Source organism: Biomphalaria glabrata, chromosome 17 (assembly GCF_947242115.1).
Source record: "Biomphalaria glabrata chromosome 17, xgBioGlab47.1, whole genome shotgun sequence".
NCBI lineage: Eukaryota > Metazoa > Mollusca > Gastropoda > Planorbidae > Biomphalaria > Biomphalaria glabrata.
In genome coordinates, this window is record NC_074727.1 from 18,211,348 (window position 1) to 18,233,999 (window position 22,652).

The 22,652-nt window shown below is 36.9% G+C and overlaps 3 protein-coding genes and 1 long non-coding RNA gene across 9 annotated transcripts in view; 2 read left to right on the forward strand and 2 right to left on the reverse strand.

Moving 5' to 3' along the window:
* The window catches only part of LOC106073480 (ATP-dependent RNA helicase DDX54-like), a 25,784-nt gene extending 22,405 nt beyond the window's left edge, over positions 1-3,379 (reverse strand). The window contains exon 1 of one of the 2 annotated variants that reach the window (XM_056015462.1): positions 3,273-3,379. The gene's annotated coding sequence lies outside the window, so the exon portion shown is untranslated. Of the gene's footprint in view, positions 1-3,258 lie in introns of both variants that reach the window. The other variant, XM_056015463.1, reaches the window with a different exon arrangement.
* Positions 2,051-10,461, forward strand: LOC106073481 (uncharacterized). The gene is made up of 4 exons (XM_056015464.1): positions 2,051-2,674; positions 4,482-4,754; positions 6,511-6,615; positions 9,312-10,461. The coding sequence occupies exons 2-4, from the start codon at positions 4,491-4,493 to the stop codon at positions 9,360-9,362; spliced, it is 420 nt and encodes a 139-aa protein (XP_055871439.1). The 5' UTR covers positions 2,051-2,674; positions 4,482-4,490; the 3' UTR covers positions 9,363-10,461.
* LOC129923622 (uncharacterized) lies at positions 7,470-13,038 on the reverse strand. The gene is made up of 3 exons (XR_008775575.1): positions 12,056-13,038; positions 10,859-10,905; positions 7,470-7,884 (listed from the first exon to the last, which is right to left on the reverse strand). It is a non-coding gene; the product is annotated as an uncharacterized LOC129923622 (long non-coding RNA).
* A 1,700-nt stretch (positions 13,039-14,738) lies between these two features.
* Positions 14,739-22,652, forward strand: part of LOC106076912 (aquaporin-5-like) — an 87,243-nt gene continuing 79,329 nt past the window's right edge. For 3 of the 5 annotated variants that reach the window (XR_008775742.1, XR_008775741.1, XM_056016494.1), the window contains exon 1: positions 14,741-14,943. The gene's annotated coding sequence lies outside the window, so the exon portion shown is untranslated. Of the gene's footprint in view, positions 14,944-22,652 lie in introns of all 5 variants that reach the window. The other 2 variants (XM_056016492.1, XM_056016493.1) reach the window with 1 other exon arrangement.

Below are 22,652 nucleotides of genomic sequence, written 5' to 3' on the forward strand. Positions count from 1 at the left end.
ACTCATAATTTACATATGACAAAGTTTATACCAGATTGTTCTTATTTAATGATTTGATTGCCAGGGGAACAAAAGAGTGTTTGTGTCTGTTTGTCTTTGCTATCGGTGTCTTGTATCTCTTTTGTGATGGTAAAATCACAAAATCCTGACACAAAGGGTGATTCTTTATTTCGAGGATCTTGTTAGCTTTTTTATAGATGTTTGAACAACTGCCCAAACGAGGTTTGTTTTTTGCCAATGATTTTACCAGCAGCATTTAGGATTCTGTAAAGTTTATTTTTATTTTTAGTGCTCAGATTGCCATACCAGGCAGTAATATTGAAACTTAAAATATTGCAGATATGAGCTTGATAAAACATAGCCAAGGCCTTTTCGCTAACATTAAACGAGGACAGTTTTCTTAGTAATCGTAATCTTTGCTGCCCTTTTTTGCTGATATAATCAGTATTTGCAGTAAAATTTAGTTTATTGTCTAGGATAGTACCAAGATATTTAAAGGTTTGCACAATTTCAATAGTCTCTCCAGCTACAGAAACAATATCATTTTCCTTCTTTTCCCTACGAAAATCAATTTAACTTTAAAAAAAAAAATAAAGTAAATAAGAACAATTACACATAGGCTACAACTTAATTTAAGCTTATTTTTTTAAATGTCATAAATTATACATTTTAATAATATTATATTTGTATCTCTTTTCACTCTTCATCTTCACTCTTCATTCTTCATTCTTCATCTTCATTCTTCATCTTCACTCTTCATCTTCACTCTTCATCTTCACTCTTCATCTTCACTCTTCATCTTCATTCTTCACTCTTCATTCTTCACCTCTGACTAGTCCTTTGGATCGTTGGGTGGCTGCTGGACGTGTGGTAGTCTATGGGATCTGGACTGTCTCAATGGTCCTGGGTTTGAACCCTGCCAGACACCATTCCCTGCCGGAGGTACGGGCTAGGATTTAATAATCTTCAAATCTGAAAGAACATCCAGTGCATGTAAAACAAACAGAGATGCTGGTCACACTTGATCTGTTGAGTCTATCTCCTTTCCTCTGTTTTTTTTTGCCAGTATGAGAGTTTATTTCATTGACATGGCCGTCCATTCTCGTTATCTTACAACCTCTTCTTTTGTCTATCTCATCTCTTTTCCCGGGCACTGTTTCCTTTAGAAAGGTCTTGTGTATCTCATCTCTTTTCCTGGGCACTGTTTCCTTTAGAAAGGTCTTGTGTATCTCATCTCTTTTCCCGGGCACTGTTTCCTTTAGAAAGGTCTTGTGTATCTCATCTCTTTCCGCTAAAATTTTGTTCACCCATAGAATTGGCTCAAGAGTTAAAAACAGAACCAGATGAAAAAAAATTTCCAGCTGCCACAATAAATTTCGGAATTGCGTTATATACATTTCAGTTATTTGTTGATTTAGACAGAGATAATAGGAATATATTTTAATAAATTGCGTTTTATTTTCTATTTCATTTGGGGTCAATAAATTCATTTCGGCGAGGGCCTCCAATTACGTAAGGCCGGCCTTGCTGTCAAACTAAGTAAATGCGTGCCAATAGTTTATATGCCTACCTAGTGTTTGTAACTTAGGGGAGAGAACTCAAACGAGGAGTAGGTGATGGATTGAGAAATAAGAAGAAAATAATGTTTATAATGAAAATTGTGGATAATAGGACACAACATAAAAAGTATATTTTGTTGGTACAGAAATTTATTTTTTTATATCAACTCACACTGTCAGTCTATCTGTCTGGTTCAATATAAAGAAAAAGGGGAATTATATAAAGCCTTCAAATTTGAGAGAAAAGGTATACTCTGGCAGCTGGCTTACCCTCGCTTTGTTTTTAAGTCCTCTTGTTTTATGTCGTACTGTTCACATTTGATCCACTCGGTACAATGACTGTTGTATTGATTAGCGCAATTAATACTTTCAGCTACCCGGTCACGTGATCCGGTAATTGAAGTATAGGGGAATGCCATAAAGGCATGTGTGTGTGTGTGTGTGTGCGTCTGTGTGTGCAAGTGTCAGGTTGACGAAGGTAGGGAAGGGGTGGGGAAACACGTTTCTAATCAACCAACCACTACAGAACAAGAGGAAAAAAAACAACACAGAAATCTCTCTGTTTGTTTGTGCAAAGACTTATGGGATTTCAAAGACACTTAGAACTAGAGTGTTCCTTAATAGAACTATAAGAACAGTGTACTTTCAGTGTAGATCTACGCCGTGTGTGTAGTGAACAGAAGGGACTACACAACTATTAGCGAACATCGTACATAGCTGTGTACATCAGAGCAATGCATGAATATCGTAAAGATTCTTGTACATTATGTGTAATTGTCAATACTTTTCAACGCGTGACAGTTTGAAATCATAGTTAGTATTACTATCTCATGTTTACAGGTACACGCGTTAACATTTTTAGTGTTTTGAACTGAGACTTCTAGCATCGACTTTCAGTGTTTTCTCTCTCGAGTTGTGGTTGAGGGCCACACTATATAAAGCCAGAGAAGTGAAAGTCATTTGATATTATCGTAAATAAACTATTATCTTCTGGATATGTCAAAGAAGTTATAGTTGTTTTTTGTTTAGAGGAAGGTCTGTGTCTACAATAAGAAGATAAAGTAAGATAGAGAAATAAGATATAAAAAGAAGAAGAAAGATACGATTAAACAAAGGTAAGATAATGTTAGATAAGATACATAAAATAGGTAATATAACATAAGAGATAAGGTAATATTAGATATTACAAGATAGATGAGATAAGATATATAAAATACGGTATATAATATAAGAAGTAAGAAGGATAAAATAGTTAAGACAAGATAGATAAGACAAAACAAGATAAGACAAGATACAAATAGATAAGATAACATAGATACGTTAGATAAGATAATATAATAAAAGATAGATACGATAACATAGATAAGACAGTTAAGACAAGATTTAAGATAGGATAATGTAAGATAGATAAGATATAATTTATAATTATAAGATATATAAGACAAGTTAGATAAAAATAGACAAGATAAAATAGATATGATAGGCAAGATAACATAGATAATATGAGTGTAACCGAACTGAATTTGATGTTTACGTTTTTGTAGTTGACTAATGAACTAAAATAAACATCTGTATTTTATAACATAAGGATATTATTGTATACTAACTTACAAATATTTGAACATAGTGCTATAACTTAGCAATTAACCTCAACGAAAGTAATATAAAACAGAACGTTTAATAATCAATTATAAACTACATCTAGAGCCAAACCCAGTCACATCTCAGGCCTTCTTGTTTACATCTCTAATCATCGGCCATCTTCCTTCCTCTGTTCTCTATCGTGTCCTCTGGTACACAATGTCGCGCCAAATGACAGTGCGCAACGTAGAGTCATAACAATAGTCTTACGAAGAGCTGAACACTAACTTTCAAACCTTCTAAGCTTAATTGGTCTTTCGTGTTAGTGTAGGTATAAAATCAACTTAACTTTGCTTCTGCTAAACTTGCATAGGAAATATCTTCAAGAAAAAACCACAAGGATCAAAAGTTGAAATCAGAAGGCTCAAAATTTTCGGTAGATTTGAAAGCCTCCTTTTTGATATCTGTTAGACTGAGTGGTTATTAATCTATGGAGGAGCAAAGGTTGGTTTTAGAAGTCTCAAACATTGTTATTGAAAAATATTTTCTAAAGTCTATTAGGTCAGAAAAGATACCAACTACAGAGCTAGACTGGCCTAAGAGTGGAACTCTCCAGGGCACAAGACGTGGAGGAAGACCAAAAAGAACGCGGCGACGCCGTGTACTAGACGAAGCCAAGAAGACAGGAAACAGCTGGGAAAAAACTAGCAAGAGACTGTGGAGACTGGCGTGTTTTTACTGAGGCCCTATGTTCCTTGAGGAACGCAAAGGAAAGATGATGAGGATTAGGCCATAGTTATAGTAGCCTATATTCAGCACATATACTTTTCTTTCACGCTATTCATTCGAGTGATACCCAATTGAACCTATATAAGACGTTATCTAAGGAGCATCATTCTAACAAAACTCCCATTAATATTATTATATTATTTCTTTTTAAGTCTTTTTTTTTATAGCATCCACAACATTTTTCTAGCATCTACAGCATTTTTCTAGCATCTATAGCATTTTTCTAGGAACTACAGCATTTTTCTAGGAACTACAGCATTTTTCTAGCATCTACGGACATTTTTCTAGCAACTACAGCATTTTTCTAGTATCTACAGCATTTTTCTAGCATCTACAGCATTTTTCTAGTATCTACAGCATTTTTCTAGCATCTACAGCATTTTTCTAGTATCTACAGCATTTTTCTAGCATCTACAGCATTTTTCTAGCAACTACAGCATTTTTCTAGCAACTACAGCATTTTTCTAGCAACTACGGTGTTTTGTTTTGTTTTTCTACGTGATTTTCTTACATCTAAGGTATATCTCAAACTATGTCTTTATCCTCATTTAGAACACGACCATGTCCTCACAGAAGGCCCCCATCAACAAATCCACCATTTACGACACGTTTTTGTCCAAAAAGAAATACGAAGACCCCCTGAAGAAACAGCCAGTAAGTTTTAAAGGCAACATTGTCGAGGGCATGAAGAAAAACCCGGTAGCCGAAGAGAACAATGACATGAAATACAAGGAGCCATATAAAGGTTCCATATACGGCATGATGAAGGTGTACCCAACAATCAAAAGAAACCTACAGGAGAAAGAAGAAAAAAAGCCGAAACAGGTAAATGAAATATATCTTTATAAATATTATTTTTTTTTGGGTGGGGGCGAGGTGTAGGATATGGTGATGTTCAGATCTATGGTACGTTATATTGTTTCGAATGTTGGATCTACTCTTAGTGACTAGCACTGTCCAATCTGTGTTACTCGGATCTAGACCGATCCTTATAGAAGGCATCATCACTGATCTGCGACGTCGCAACCTGTGAGAAGTTTAGACCAATAGCTCGCTGCCACGTCATACGTCTGACGTCACGACCTGTGACGCGGCAACGAGCTATTGGTCTAAAATGCCCATAGGTTGTGACGTCGTAGGTCAGTGTTCAGGCCTTCTATAACGATGTGTTTCGCTCGGATGCTTAGGGAAGGCGACATTCATAATAATAAACAATAAGAATAATAATAAGAAGAACACATGTGGTTTCCAGTTCATAGCATGCTTTGATATATTTTCTCTTGTCCTCAGTAATGTTTGGCTAACCCAGTCCACTTTGCGTCTGCTCGACTGATGTTTGGTGGACTGTTTCCAACAGACTGTAGTTCTAGATTTTGTATGGCCATTTAGCACCTTTTATATGTCGTAATTATTTGTTGGTAGCTTCCTGGAGCTTGTCAGAACGCGCAGTTGTGCGCGGTTGCCCACGACTCTCACGACTTGCGCCGCCTCTGTTTATGGGGTTGGTAAAGTATGTAATTGTGGAATCAGGTAGGAATCCATAGTTTGTAGAGGTAGGGGAGAACGTACACACTATATACTATAATATGGCATAGTGAAGAAGTTATGTTTTTATTTAAAAGAAATGTGTTTTTATAATTATCTTCAGAATTTCTCGCGTCAAAATGGCTGCGCTGAAAAGTTGGGTACCCCCACATTCTAATACTTGTAAGGCAACATCTTACAGATACAACACCAAGTTAGTCAAACAATGATAGGAAAAGCTCATGTTTGGGATTTTTCTTTTCTGTATTGAATAGTGTTGTTAAACTACTTTATAATCTTTATAACTAATTCTTCTTTTTTCTTGTTCAATGTCTACTGCTCACACTTTCGTCATAGAAAAAACTACAAGTAAAAAAAATTATTATTTCGAGCTAAAATTAGAGACACATTTCTTATTCCATACTCTAGGACAAAGTCGTACAAGTGCTACTTCTTCCCTTGTGCCTTTAGAGAATGGAATGGGTTGTTGAATCAGCCATGAAAACCAACGACTTTTTAAGTCATTGATTAATGTTACGACACAAGACTCTTGGAAAATAGTATCACAAATTACGTAGACATAATAATTTCACTGGCTACTTTTTCATATTTCTCTACCTTCCACTTTTTAATCTCCCTTCCATTCAATATCCAAATTCGCACCATTTTTCATTCCCACCATGCTGCACTACGACCGTAACAATTAACATGCATGACTAGATTGACACATGAAATGCGTAGGACGTAATTATCTCTTTTCTGTAATATATAAGATAAGAAAAAAAAACCACACATAGTAGTATTGCTGGTTAGTTATATTTATAGAGCGTGACGCCAATGTCGTCGGTTCGATTTCCATAGTTTTTAATTTTTTATTTTCGATGACAAATGAAATATGTTTTGTTCACTATATTATTTGACTTGATCCTAAGATTCATAAGTACTACAGTAGGAATGTATTTTGTAAACAAATATGACTTCTTTAGTTTATGTTTTGAGATTTAAAAAAAAAGGTTAAAAAAAAACTCTTCGTTCTATTTGTCGTCTGCTACACTAGCCAGTATTCAGGCAGGACTCTACGATGATAACTGGACCAGTAGTCACCTCCAGGACGACAGCCCCCACAGCACAGGTCCAGAACTCACAGTGGACAGGGTTAGCGGTGAGTATTCAATGATATACCATATATGTGTTATCAATGATTTATTTTATGTGGGTAATCAAAGATTTACATTACAATGACCTTATGTGGGTAATCCATGTAGACAGGGCCGAATTTAAGGGACAGCAGGCGGGAAAATTGCCCCGGGGAATCCACAAGAGAGGGGCCCCCACAATAGAGATTTTAAAAGAAATCCTAATATGGACGGATCAGAATCTTTCATATGTCAAATAGTTCATTCGTAGTTAAGAAGAGTTTGCTTGTAACTTGCTCGTAATATAGAAATGCAGCTCTGGATTTACGGCAGTTCGTCAACCCAGGGCCTTTTCACAAACTCAGAAATTTACTGTATTTTACGAAAAAAAAATAAAAAAACAAACAAACAGGAAAATAATATTACATTTACAGGTAGACCTTCTGTATTTCTTTCTTCTAAAACGTTTTTCGATATAAGTAGATGTTTAGTAAAGCTTTCGAAAAAGTGTAGAGGGCCTCCATAAAACCCGCCCAGTGGCTCCACTTACTTAAATCCAGCCTTGCAAGTAGATCTAGAACACAAATGATGCTACTTGGTTTTTAAAAGAATCTTTCTGTGTAAATATGTTTAAAAAATATTTGATATGGTTTAAAGTAGATGCTACTTACAATAGAACCATTGTTGTTGGTTGTTGGTTAAGAAGACCGCTACTACAACTAAACCGATGTAGTGGTATTATATTTTTAATTGTAGAACTTGAAACAAACTTCTTTTTTTTTTTAAAAACAACAACAACAAAACTGAATATAACTTTTATTACAGTATACACTAGTTCAAGTTGAGATGAAATGAAACTTCTCACTGTCACCATGGAAACACAAACACGCTATAACAACCATCCATTACAACAACAACAACAACAAAGACAAAACAAAAAACAAATGTATAAAAAGAACAAAAACATCTACACTTTGAAGCCTAATATTTACCTTCTAGAACATTCTGGACTTGATATCTCTGGACTTGATATCTCTGGACTTGATATCTCTGGACTTGATATCTCTGGACTTGATATCTCTGGACTTGATATCTCTGGACTTGATATCTCTGGACTTGATATCTCTGGACTTGATATCTCTAGACTTGATATCTCTGGACTTGATATCTCTAGACTTGATATCTCTGGACTTGATATCTCTGGACTTGATATTTCTTGACTTGATATCTCTGGACTTGATATCTCTGGACTTGATATCTCTTCAGTGCTAGTGTTGCTTACTAAAATGATGAGGCTGTGGATCAAAACATCTTTGAGGATAAATGTCGTTAAGGAAACTGATGTTGAGGGTGAGGGCAGTGCGGGTGATGTGATAAGGGTGATGGTGTTGAAGATGATGATTTCGTTGAGGGAAATGGTGGTGTTGAATGTTGAAAAGGATGATGTTTAAGACAGCTGAAGTTGATGTTATTGGGGAAGGGGGGGGGTGACGATGTTGAGGCTGACGTTGATGATGCTATAACTTGTTTGTTTGCACGTGCAACAAGATCTGGTTCCTTGTTGCAGTTCATGAGGTCAGGTTGTTCCCCCTGGCAATCAAATCATTAAATAGAAAAAATCTGATATAACCTTTCAACATGCAAATTATGAGTGAGTCTGGTGTGAATGGACATTTTGCTTTTTTTAATAGTTATAATGTTTTGTTTGGTGTAATTCACAAATTGTAAGACAAATTTCCTAACGGACAATAAAGATTATTATTATTATTATTATGTTAGAAATGAACGAGTAGTCATTCTCTAGCGCTGCCAGGGTCGAGTTTTGCTAAAGAGAAACAAAATTCACCGTAGTCCCTTTAAAAGCTTCCACTGGGGAATTTTCTGGTGATGTGGCAGGTCTGCAGCAGTACCGCCCTCTGACAGGCAACGAGAATGTTCCTAGGAATGTTATTATTATTATTATTATTACTATTAATCGTATAGTTGTGTTCTCAGATCATAACTATACCTAAAACTCATGTATACATAGCCTTTGTGGCGTCGCTGATGGTGGAGGGGTGCGAACTGCAGCAGGGTGACACCAACTCTAACGCATCCTCACATTTGCTTGTGGCTTGAGGCCATCGGTGACATACAACAGTAAAGAGTTATAGGCCAACGACATACAACAGTAAAGAGTTATAGACCAACGACATACAACAGTAAAGAGTTATAGGCCAACGACATACAACAGTAAAGAGTTATAGGCCAACGACATACAACAAAAATATTTCATCCCACGAGTCTCCGAGTCCATCATTTGTGTACATTAAACTATTCGCCTTACAAACTTCTCGATTTTGAGTTTCATCTAACTATATTTAAAGTGGAGGCGCAGTGGCTGAGCGGTACACCGCTTGGCTTCTGAACCGGGGATCCAGGGATTTTTAATTTCGGGATATTTGGGCGCCTCTGAGTCTATCTAATGGGTACCTGATATTAGTTGAGGAAAAGTAAAGGCGGTTGGTCGTTGTGCTAGCCACATGACAACCTCATTAACCGTTGGCCACAGAAACAGATGACCTTGACATCATCTTCCCCATAAATCGTAAGGTTTGAAAGACAAATAAATACTTCTTTGTCTTTATATTGAAAGTATTTTTTTTATCTATAAAACATTTGTATCTTATTCTATTTTTAAAAAATGCATAAATTAATGGTTTGTATGTATTTTGTCCTACAGCCAGGTTCAAGTGTTGGTTCGGTGTCAAGGACGCTGGCCTTGTTTGGCTAACCACGGATTCAGAATAAACAGATGTAGCTTTAGTCCAAAGATTTTAGCAGTCAACATGCTGGAAGAATTCAATTTGTTACTAGATGTAGACAAACATGGCGTTATAGGCCTAATTCTATTACCTCTGAGATCGTGTGAAACTTGCCTATTAGTACTTCTGTGACAACGGTGCTTCCAAATAAGGTTGTGAATAATGCCCATTCTCTAGATCTAGTTGTTGTTTTTTTATATTAAAAATAAATCAAAATACTTCCGAATATTACTGCATTTTTAATAAAAAAAAAAAAAAGAATCATTGAGATATCTCGAGTAGACCAAATTAAAAAAAAAAAAAGAATCATTGAGATATCTCGAGTAGACCAAATTAAAAAAAAAAAAAGAATCATTGAGATATCTCGAGTAGACCAAATTAAAAAAAAAAAAAAAAAAAAAAAAAGAATCATTGAGATATCTCGAGTAGACCAAATTAAAAAAAAAAAAAGAATCATTGAGATATCTCGAGTAGACCAAATTAAAAAAAAAAAAAGAATCATTGAGATATCTCGAGTAGACCAAATTAAAAAAAAAAAGAATCATTGAGATATCTCGAGTAGACCAATTTAAAAAAAAAAAAACACTAAAATGTAGGGTATATTACTCAGCTTTGGTACCCACCCACAGAGTACAGACTTCAATACAAGTATCAATAACTGCCTTTGTGGGAAGCGTGGTCGAGAGGCTAAGTGCGTCTGATGGGGGCTCGAGGTTCAACACCCGACTCGGGCAGAGTTGTGTTTACGGAAAAACCTTCTCCTAGATACCCCCCCCCCCCAACTGGTCCACAACTGAGATTGGACTAAAGCGCTCTGAGCATGCTATAAGCATGAAAGTATCGCTATATTATAATTTAATAAGTGATGATGAATAGCCATAATTTATTTTTTTTTTTTTAACCAGCGATGTATATATCTTTGTCTGCCTGTTTGCGTATTTGCGTGTTGGTACATGTGTGTGTAAAAACAGGTGAACTCCACGTTCACACTTAACAATAAATGTTTTAATTAGTGCAATGTTTACGTTGTCATCAACATGTTATATCACATAAACATAACAAACTAATTGCTCGTTCTCTTTGTTTGGTTTGTTATACATGTATTTATGTTTTTGACTTCAGTTATCGAGATGTTATAATACTTTAAGTTTTAATTATGCTGACATCATAGAATATTTTTACATCCTGCTATTCGTTGGTTCGAAATATCGTACTGAAACGTTGTTTGACGCATTTGTTGAAAATTTAGGAACAAGATGTTGTTTTTTCAGGGGAATTAACAATGTAATGTGTTAAATAAAAAAAAATTTGAATTATTTCCCTTAATGACTTATATTTTAAAGCTATAACTTCGATTTTAATAAGTGATGATGAATAGATAAATAAAAAAGGAAAAACTTTTTACCCCCGCCCCCATCCACTAAAAAAAAAAATCCTGGTAGCGCCCATGTATAAAACTACTCACAGTTTAGACATTCCTGGCTTGGCGATTTAGATCCAGAATTGGAAGAGCTTTAAAATATACAAAAAGTTACATATTTACATTTTATATATGAGGAAAAAAAGTGGATCTAAGGGAAATATAATCTTTACTATACTGTGTATATTCGCTGAATGAACTCTTTATGTTGTGTCTATTCTATTTATGTGTATGTATCTGTTGTGTTGTCTGTACATGAGAGATGAGTCCTTGTAATCACAACAAATTTCCACAAGGATCAATAAAGCAGTCTTAGTCTAAGCTGTATTGATAAATTGTATAACCACTATTTATTGTCACAAATTTCTTGCAGTCCAGAGAATAATTTCTACATAAAACGGTTCGAAAAATGCTCCCGAACATATATGTATTTCTTCAAGTCTTTTCTGAATGCAGGCAGTCCCACTGACTCGTGTTCACAATAGATCAAACTGAATGTTAAGAAAATTATATTTAGAAAAATTGTAACGGTCAAACCAGAGTGTTCACTGTGTGGCCAATTAGCTAGTAATTTTTTCCCCAAATATATAAACTAACTGTTAAATTTCTTATCATTAGAGCAGTTTTGAAAATCCGTGTCCAGCTACCCACCCAGGCAGTGTTCACCTATGAATTTGCAAGCCAAAAAGAGGAATTTCAAAAATAATTTGAACATCTGTCTGAAATCTGAGTCTCAAACAAATAAATCCTTTGCCGAACTGGAACTCGGCCATTTAATGAAGTTGTGACCGAGAGTCCCATGAAGTTTGCGGGGCAAGTCCTCCGACTGAATGACTTACTCATACAAAGAGTTACACTGACATGGAAGCCAATACGAGGAAAGCTCAAACAGGGACGTCCTCGTATAACTTAGCGCCACACTTAAATGGAGGACCTCAGAACAGTGGACACCAGGTGAGGCTTCAGACATTGCCAGTGACAGATCTTTGTGGAGACAGTTTGCCGCTCAATGCGCCGAACGGTGCGGCAGGATCTAAGTTCTAAGTAGGTCTGTGAGTACAAAGTAATGGATAGAATTATGTTGTTGGACTTAACTCTTTCTCTCCTAACTGACGATACCAACGTTGGTTCCACCAGAATGTGGTAAATAATTACGTAGAGAAAGAGTTAAGTGTATAACGAAGAATGACAATTAATTAAAATTTCTCAGCTTCACCCCTAACCTACATATTTTGGTAATACCTTTGTCTCGAGGATTATTTTCCACTTTTTGATCACAGGTTCTGTCTTCATATAGAAAATCGTTGAGTTTAGTATAGACTAGCATAACTGTGATATAGTCCATGACATGAATTGACAATGAGCGAGCTTTTTGGTTCTCGCGATGCAGATTTGACCATAATGATATGTAATAAAATGATAACTTGTAAAATAATTAGTTCTCATAAAAATGCATTTAAAACAAAGAACAATTTTTATGTTACAACATAATATAATATGATAATAAATAATATATTAATAATATCTAATAGAAAATAAACAAGCACAGTAGGCCAAAATGATCTGTCTCCAACTACTATTGTTAAATAAAATAAATGCGTATTAATTGAAAGATCGATTGTTCCAATTAGAGTCACTAGTGGACAGAATAAATTGACGATACTCTGCTCATTTTGTCTACTTGAATTTTTTTTCCCTTGTCATTTAACTGAAAATCTCTGCAATGTCCGTTTACAATCTCGTCACCGCCATTTTGTTTTGACTAACTTCTACTTCCGCTCATGCCTCGAGTAGCTCCGCCTCCTGGCTTCGCGGAGTTTAGAATGTGGTGACACCTTGCATACATAATAAGTTATTTCTTTTAAAAATGTTGCAATTCTTTGTTTTGTACATTGAGGACATTCATCCAGAAGTCAAGATCATTACATCTCCATCGAACAAGGAACCGACAGTCCCAAGCGTTTAGTTACCACACACGACCAGGCAGTCATCTGTTTGAACTGCTGGTAGAGGCATCGCTTCAGTGGGCTCCAACTCGCCGTCAAAGGTCATTGTGAGATTTTTGTGTACATACAGTGTATCTCCTTTAAGGGAATGAAATCAAACATTAAAAATAAAAGGGCTTTAATATCGAACCTTTCACAAGGCGAGTGTTTCTTAAACTGGCGTATGCTTCCTAATGAGGGTATTCGTCGGACAGGATCGGGTCCGCGAAAGTAAACTCAAAAATTGTGACCAACATTTACAAATAAGGAAAAACTATTTTTGTTTTTTTCTGTGAGTTTGAAACATTGGCCCGCACTGGGTGGCTTTATGTTTGATCTATGAGGTGTACAAGATACATGTTGTTTTTTTTTTTTGACGTTTTATCTGAAATTACGTTAATAACGCCCCATTCTAAACCTCCTGGCAAAACGACATTAACGCCCCATTCTAAACCTCCTGGCAAGACGACATTAACGCCCTATTCTAAACCTCCTGGCAAGACGACAAGGGGTGGAAGCGGGCAAGGTTTGAAATTAAATAATCGTGACGATAGTCGCAAGCATATACGACACGACCTGGCAGCTATCAATCAATAAGTACTACCCTGAATCGTGTGTGTATGGTGGGCAGCTAGTTCCGGCCCTGTCCTACACCTAATCAAAAAGTCCGGCAGCATTATCCATATGACAGAAATGATTTTGCACAACAGTCCGGCATGGACCGGGAGCTCTTCACTTCAAGTCCATGTTTGAAGGTTCCAAAATGGCAGCGTCCATTACTACGATTGGGTCTTGCCATACAAGTGACGCATGGCCCCCCCCATTCCTGGACACCGCTAGCTATAAGCGGCCGGAGAGCGCGCTGACCACAGGGAATTTCTTCATATGCTGTAACCGCCAGAAAACCGTGCAGGGACCGCCACTCCAGCCATGGGTCTCAGATGATGGCACCTCGTGGAACGGGGTGATGAACCTGTTGGACTGGGTTGTCAGGTCTCTATTCCCTCCTCACCACCGAGTGAGGTAAAAAAAGAAAAGCTCACCTAAGGTAACCTAACGGTGCCAGTGTTCGATTCCCGTCATTGGCCTATCCAGGTTCCACTACTAGACCTCTTCACCCAAGCGCCACCTTGGGGCTACGGGAGATGGACTCCTCAGCCTGTCCTAAACCAGAACAACTTATTTATATCTTAGTTTCAAGACCTGCTAATCACATCACGGAAATGAAACGAGTGGGCGATGAACTATGTAAATATATTTTTCTCTGAAACTCACGTATCTGTAACTAAAAAAACTGCTAAAAATAGCTCGCGATACATAATCCGTGTGTCAACCAATTACACATAATTACACATGTCAATGATATGCCAATATCTTAAAATCAAAACATTAAAGAGCCATGCGGCTCCGCGTCTTTCATGTTTTTTTTTTATAACTTTAAAAAAAATCCTTCTCTCCCCTAAAAAACATGTTTTTTTGGCAGATAAAGACAAAAACATCAAAGCTAAATAAGGATACGAGAGTAAATTTATCAGTCTAGTTAACAGACGTCAAATGTGAATGTGTCAGATATTCACTTATTGCCACGTTCTGCGTTGAGAGAAAAAAAAAATAAAAAGCAAACAACGAAAATAACAAACGCGGGCGCGCGCAAGAAGACCTGTGTTGTTTTTTTTTCTATTGGCTATGCCCATTGGCTGGCAAGTTGTCTACCATTTTGGGCTTTCTCCTGATTGGCTAGAGGTCTTTTTCGGCACTTGCCGTCCCCTGTGTGAATGGGCGGAAAAGAAAACAAAACACTGAGTTGTAAAAAGAAGGGGGAGATAAGGAAGAGGGGGGGGGGATCGGAAAGAGTATCGAGAGGAAAAAATTGGGGGGGGGGGACACGATGACGTGACTGAGCAGACGACATTTGTTTTTGGGTGGTGGTTGCAGGGAGCGGGGTACGAGATTGTGAAGGGGACGGGTTTAAAACTAGGGGTTTATAAGCTAATTTTTTGTTTGGTTTAAGAGGGAGATATAGTCTATATCTATATCGTACACATTTATTGTACAAGTTAATTATCAAGTGGTTGGTAGCTATCGGGACAGCCTGAACAAGGGACTTTAACGAAGCCGCAGTTGGATTAAATTTGTTTCGCATAGGTTTGTAAACCACAACATTATTTATTTGAACAGGGCTAGTTGAAATGGGTTGAACCTTTAAATATCAGTCTGAGTTGTTTTTTTCTTTAAAGAAGTTTTTTTTTAAACTTAAAATTTAAAAAACAATCATCACCGTTACATGATAGCATGTATACGTTGGATATGTTAAATTAGTATATTCATGCATTTCATGATATATTCCGGGTGTTGATTTTATTGTTTATCCCAAAATATATAAGTCTATTTAAGATAATCTCAAGCACATAGTCTATATGAGGACATGGTATTTGTAATCTTTCGCTTGGCTTCCAAACCGAGAGGTCTCGGGATTGAATCCCGTTAAAGACGAGGCTTTGAATTTCGCGATTTTTAGGGCGCCCTTAACTCCAACCAACTTTTCTGGGTACCTGACATACGTTGGAGGAAAAATTAAGGTGGGTGGTCGATGTGCTGGCCACATGACACCCTCGTAAACCGTGGGCGACAGAAACAGATAACCAAAACATCATCTGCACTATAGATGGCACTATCTAAAATGGGAACGTTGCGACATCTCTGTTTGATTGTTGAGTTCAATGCAAAAGTGTCAATGTTCTCTTTTTTTTTAGATCTTTACCGCAGTCACCGCGTGATTGTTGCAATAGTAACTCATGCTATTAGTCCTCAGTCTATTTCTTTATATTGGTTCTTCTAGCCTAGTGAGACATATACCTACACACGTACACCATAGATAATATAATTATTTACTCTTTTTTTTGTTTGAGGTGTCTAAGGCAAAAGCCGTTCTCACACTCACTTACGTTTCTCTATATAAACCAAATTAAAAGTCCCCCCCCCCCCCAATGCGGATTAAAAAAAAAGTTAGTATATGTAATAAAGAAAGCGTAACTCAAGAAATTAATAGGGACATTGAAGTAAATAATAAAATTTAGCCTACATAGTTTTGAAACAAAAAAATCCCAACCAAACAAACCGAAAAAAAAGTAAAATAAATAAAAAACGGGAGGGGGGGGGCAGGACTCCACTTATTAGAAATTTGAATTCTTATATTTTGATGTTCTGTTTGTTTGCTAGCAGATTTAAAAAACAACAACAATAGAAATAATAGACTTAAAATTTACATCAATAGAATTATTTTTCTCTAAGAAATAATAATAATAATAATAAAAAAAGAAGTCTAATATCAGTCTAGATAAGTATACTTTTGTTTAGGCCAGTGCTAAATGTTTTTAACTTTATAACGAAAGAAAGTATCTGTATATCACAATAGGCTTGTGTTTAGTGCGAGGCGCCTAGAGAACAGTTTGCCTTACAGATAGACACGAACACGGACGTGTAGGTTAGCTGAACACAGTGTCAGCAAGTTAGATGCACTACTTAACACGGACTCAGTGTGTTGAATTCATGGAATTACTGTTCCTCTATTCTTTATTTCTTCAAGAGTATGTTGGACCAGGACTAAAACAAAAAGTACTTTGTTCTGTTAATTGTTTTGTACTTTCAAACAAATTGTTGAAGTCACTTAAGCCAGGAGAAAAACAAAAGAGTTGAAAAATATTATTTCAAAATTTCCCACCAAATAAAAAAAATTAATATAGATCTAGTTCTTAACTAATATGGAACTTACAAATTCCTTATAAAGGTCATCTATTTCTGTGGCTCACGGACAAATTCCTTATAAAGGTCATCTGTTTCTGTGGCTCACGGTTTACGAGGGATTCATGTGGCTAACACATCAACCAACCACCTTATGCGCACAGTGTAATGTTTGATAGGCACTTTGGATTAGGCTTCTGATTACTAAACGAGTGGTCGGGAGTTCGAGTGCCGAGTCTGCTATTCCTTATTGTCACCTGACACGTATGGGTAGCCAAACGTAATAGAATAATAATATAATCTTATAATTATAATAATATATCTTTTTATTCCTTCCGGAAGGAATGTGCGTAACTTTAAGACTCGCTGGACGTATTCATCGTATGGACGTAAAGCGTGCGTGAGCAGTGTGCTTTTACTATTTACTATCACATAGGTCAGTGATGCACACAACTACGACTCAGAAATCCATTAGTAGCGAACCATGCTTAGAATGACTCCCTTAGAGCATGTGAGAGGAAGCGAGCAGTGAGTCTTAAGGTCGCCTTGTCCCCGTACAAGGATAGCCCTAAAGTCGGACATGCATCAGTTCTCTCTCTATCAAATCCTTGTCCCGATCGTCTTTCATGCAGAACTCTGCATTCACAAGGAATGTGTTCTATTGTTTCGTCGTCCTCCATGCAGTGGCGGCACCGTGTGTCGTAGTTCTCCTTCCACCGTCCGAAGTAAACACCAATTGGACAGTGTCCGACTCGGAACTGGTCTAGGACGCCTGTTCCGCACGATTGAATTGCCAACACGCATCCCTTCTGTCTGGTCTACTCATTGCCCTGTGGAGCTCACGCTGCCTCCTGACGCAGAGCTGTTTGGGCGCTCAGGGCAAAAAAAAAAAAAATAAATAAAATTGGCACCAGCCTCACTTCTGATATAAGAGAATTAATGTTACATTGAGACCATCACTAGACACCGATCTTGTAGGTAACTACATACCGTAGTTGTTTTTCTCAAGACGCACACTGGCGCTTTCTTTGGCTTGTTGAACTCGATCTCTAGACACCATTGCTAACCCACATTTTGTAAAAAGATGTAAACCAAGTCTTTAAAAAGATGTAAACCAAGTCTTTAAAAAGATGTAAACCAAGTCTTTAAAAAGATGTAAACCAAGTCTTTAAAAAGATGTAAACCAAGTCTTTAAAAAGATGTAAACCAAGTCTTTAAAAAGATGTAAACCAAGTCTTTAAAAAGATGTAAACCAAGTCTTTATAAAGATGTAAACCAAGTCTTTAAAAAGATGTAAACCAAGTCTTTAAAAAGATGTAAACCAAGTCTTTAAAAAGATGATGTAAACCAAGTCTTTAAAAAGATGTAAACCAAGTCTTTAAAAAGATGTAAACCAAGTCTTTAAAAAGATGTAAACCAAGTCTTTAAAAAGATGTAAACCAAGTCTTTAAAAAGATGTAAACCAAGTCTTTAAAAGTCTTTAAAAAGATGTAAACCAAGTCTTTAAAAAGATGTAAACCAAGTCTTTAAAAAGATGTAAACCAAGTCTTTAAAACAAAGTACCACTTGCAGACCTAGCGATCTAAAAGGGAAACGTATGTAAAGGTAATGTTTCTTAGGCCCAAGGTGTCATTTGGCAGGCCCAAGGTGTCATTTGGCAGGCCAATGTGTCATTTGGCAGGCTCAATGTGTCATTTGGCAGGTCCAGGGTGTCATTTGGCAGGCCCAAGGTGTCATTTGGCAGGCCAATGTGTCATTTGGCAGGCTCAATGTGTAATTTGGCAGGTCCAGGGTGTCATGTGGCAGGCCCAAGGTGTCATTTTGCAGGCCCAATGTGTCATTTGGCGAGCCCAAAACATCGACCTCCTTTATTTTTTCTAAACTAATGTCAGATACCCATTAGAGTTGTTTCACCCAGGGGCGCCCTAAAAATCTCGATATTCGAAATACCAGTCTTCACCGGGATTCGAACTGAAAACACTGAATCGAAGGCCAAGCGCTTTACCCCTCAGCCACCATGCTAAGTCTAGGTACCTCTAATTCACAATTTCCCTCATATCTTCCCACTATCAAAACCTTATGTGTACTGTGTTGGAAACCTTGGGTTAAAGACTTAAAGCTAGCTTGCTTCGCTTAATTTTTTTTCAATGATAAAGTTACGTATAAATTAGAGGGAAATATTTTTTCGGAGGGGGGGGGGGGGCTCATCATCATGTTGTAGTTGGCAAGAGTTTTCTGGTCAACAATTTAATCACTAGAAGAATTTAATTACTTTCTGGAGCATTTAAAATTTGCAACACTTAATCCGCAAATTCTGAGCCGATATTTTATTATTATTACTTAAGGTTCGAATCCCTGTTGTGATTCTGAATGGGATCCTTATTACGTCTGAGAGTTCGCCCAAATCTGATGTTTATTTGACATGAGTTGAGGGAAAGTATAGGCAATTGGTCGTCGTGCTGGCCACACGACATCCTCTTTAACCTCCAGCCATAGAAACAGACGAGTCCCATGGACTGCAGGGCCTGACAGGAGTTTTTTTTACTTTTACTTTAAAAAAAAAATAAAGCAATTAATTAAAAACATTTTAAAAAGTGTAATCGAAAATTGTATTGAAAAGGAAAAATATGTTTAATACCTAAATAACAATAATTAAAAAAAAAAAAAAAGCAGAAAAAGCGAAACTGAACGACACATTAATAAATATACATTAAAATAACTATCATTGAAATAAATGAGATTTAACAAAAACATATATATATATGTATTTATATAATATATAAATATGTGTATTCAAATAGCAATATACGAATTAATAAAAATAAGCAAAATTACACAGACATACAAAACTGTTCGCGAGCCACCTGTCGTGTGAGAGAAACAAGTTGCTCACCCTCTCTCTGAACTCCTGAATCCGTTTGTTTATGTTTGTGTGTTGGCGACTGCTATCTCAGCTCACTGGAACATGAGTATATCACGTGACATGGCCTTTGGAAGAGCGTTAATAACAAGATGTAGATAAGACCATCGGACTATGTACAGTATATTCTGAGTATATAGTAGAGCTCAAAGGGGGCGGGGAAAGACGCAAGTGTTGGAGCATGCATGGTCTTAACAACGCTCAGTCTGACCGAAAGCTATCACTTGTACATACAAGCAAACATTGAAGGACAGTGGTATAGACATAAAACTCTTAATTGAAAGACACATTTAAGGAAAAGACACACATAGGATAACGACACAGACATGTCAAAGTCTGACTGAGAGACGCACGCGAGACGAAGCAAACAATGACACACTTAGATCAAAGACACGTAGGTCTAAGAAAAACTTAAGTCCACGACACATATCGAGTCGAAGACACAGTTGAGAGGAAAAAATACTTAGATTAAAGACACAGTTCAACGGAAGAAATACTCAGGTTAAAGACACAGTTGAGTGGAAGAAATACTTAGGTTAAAGACACAGTTGAGCGGAAAAAATACTCAGGTTAAAGACACAGTTGAGCGGAAAAAATACTCAGATTAAAGACACAGTTCAGCGGAAGAAATACTCAGGTTAAAGACACAGTTGAGTGGAAGAAATACTTAGGTTAAAGACACAGTTGAGCGGAAAAAATACTTAGGCTAAAGACACAGTTGAGTGGAAGATAAACTTAGGTCAAAGCATTTCTTTGCCACTAAACATTTCAACGTGGGAGATCGGCGTACAAAAAAACAACAACAACAACAACAACAACAAAAAAAAGCAACTAAATCAACAAAGTTATACTATTTACAAATGTGCTTTCTTAGTTAAAAGGCAACAGGCTAGCTAGTCACATGTCAGACACATGTTTAGTTGAAATAGATTGATCAAATATATTAGAATAAAGAAAAGCTACTTTCTTAGACAGAGAAAAGAAGAGTGAGAGAGAGAAGAGAGAAAGAGAGAAGTGTAAAAGAGAGGTAAGAGTAAAAGAGAGGGAAGAGTGAAAGAGAGGGAAGAGTAAAAGAGAGTGAAGAGTAAAAGAGAGGAGAGAGAAGAGTAAAATAGAGAGAAGAGAGAAAGAGAGGGAAGAGAGAAAGAGAGAGAAGAGAGAGAGAAGAGAGAGAGAAGAGAGAGAAGAGTAAAAGAGAGGGAAGAGAGAAAGAGAGGGAAAAGAAAGAGAAGAGTAAAAGAGAGGGAAGAGTAAAAGAGAGGGAAGAGTAAAAGAAAGAGAAGAGTAAAAGAAAGAGAAAAGTAAAAGAGAGGGAAGAGTAAAAGAGAGGGAAGAGTAAAAGAAAGAGAAGAGTAAAAGAAAGAGAAAAGTAAAAGAGAGGGAAGAGTAAAAGAAAGAGAAGAGTAAAAGAAAGAGAAAAGTAAAAGAGAGGGAAGAGTAAAAGAAAGAGAAGAGTAAAAGAAAGAGAAGAGTAAAAGAGAGGGAAGAGTAAAAGAACAGAGCGAGTCAAAGGATATAAAAACATCTTAGAGAGAGTGAGAGTGACAAGAGAGAGAGAGGGAGAGAGATAAAAGAAAGAGAGAGAAAGAGCAATAGAGAGCAGTACCTGATCACTTCCTAACACACTATTTTCTAAAAATCTTCTGTAAAGACTCTAAACTTACTCTCTAATTTTTCGGCGCCCCTAAATGTGCCCTTTCACTCTTTCATCACACCCAGCGCCACCTGTTTCAAGTCTTCCAGAAACACGACATGAAAAATTTCTTTAATTCCCCTGCTTTCATTCCAGAAAATTCCACGCAACCTGTTTACAGAAAAATCCTTTTAAAAAAATATGACTCATTATCAAAAAAGTACATCCGCCATTACTCATGTACTCACATCCCCTTCAGGTCTACGCACGTGTAAACAAGACTCCACCATTCTGTAAGGGAGTGGCACAAATTGGGTTACTAGGACCCGAACCAAGGCAGGGGCATTCAGTTGAGAAGAGAAGCATACGATACATGCGTCAATGGAAACAACTCTATCAGGACCTTATCGTGGGCTAGGCCGCGCCGCTAGGCACACAAAAACATATTTTTCAGCATTTTTGGTTGTGATTTTTTTTTGTCGCCATTTTCTTTTAAATACTTTATGAATACGAAACAAAGATCATGAGGATTTACCTAAAGCTTTTTCTTGTTATTATGTATCAATGAATCGATATAGAAGTGAGAGATGTTTAAAAATAGTTCTAGATCTAGATCAATTGATAAACAAGGAAATAGAATGGTATGGGTTTCAATGCAAGCACGTGAGGCTGTATTTATTATGGAAGCCTAATCTCAATAGCAAAAGCCTATTATGTAGTATAGTGTAGTCAGTACAGTACAGTCAGAATTTCAGGCCCTTTATTTCTTGATTTGAAATTTGTAACAAAATGTGTCCAACGTCCTTGGCTCTGGGTGCACAGAGAACAGGCACCACGTCTGCGGAGTGGAGAATGGGGCACTGCCCATTTTGAGCCTATTTAACACGAGTCCGTCCTAATTACGATTCCCGGTGCCGCCTTTGTAGGGAGACAGAGGAAACTGTCACATATCTTGCATGAATATCCTCCAGTGCCGTGAGCTAAAAGAGGGGGACATCCAAAAGGTCAACAGATTCGTCTAGGAGATTTTCTCGCTAAACTAAGCAATGTCAAGGACGCTGAATTGAACGTCACTGTTGCCAACTTAATGAAAAAGAATTGATCTATAATTTTAGCAATATCTCAATGTGTGGCTGTTGGTCTTCGTATCAGGTCTCTCTTTTATTGCCGCTAGTCAGTCACCCATTTTTTTTTTAAATCATTAATTAAAAGTCTAAAGCTTCTTCCATATTTAAATTATTTTGTGCTGCCAACTGAAGAGCTTCGAACATTTGAACCTGCAGGGCTAAAAAGTGCACAGAAATGATCAAAGACCTTTTAAAAAAAACCTAGCTTATCAACACTTTCCTTTACTTTGTACACCGGATACACCAACAATCTAACGATTTATATTTGTTTTTTTCTCCATTTATGAAATTCTCCAATGGAAGTTTTGAGGTCTTATGCCGTACAGGCCAATGTCTCGCCAGAGCTCTACTGAACGATTGGCTCTTCTTGCTCTGTTGCCGAATGGCTTTCATCTCGGTCATTTAGTGGACTCAGTCCAATAACAACAGCTGA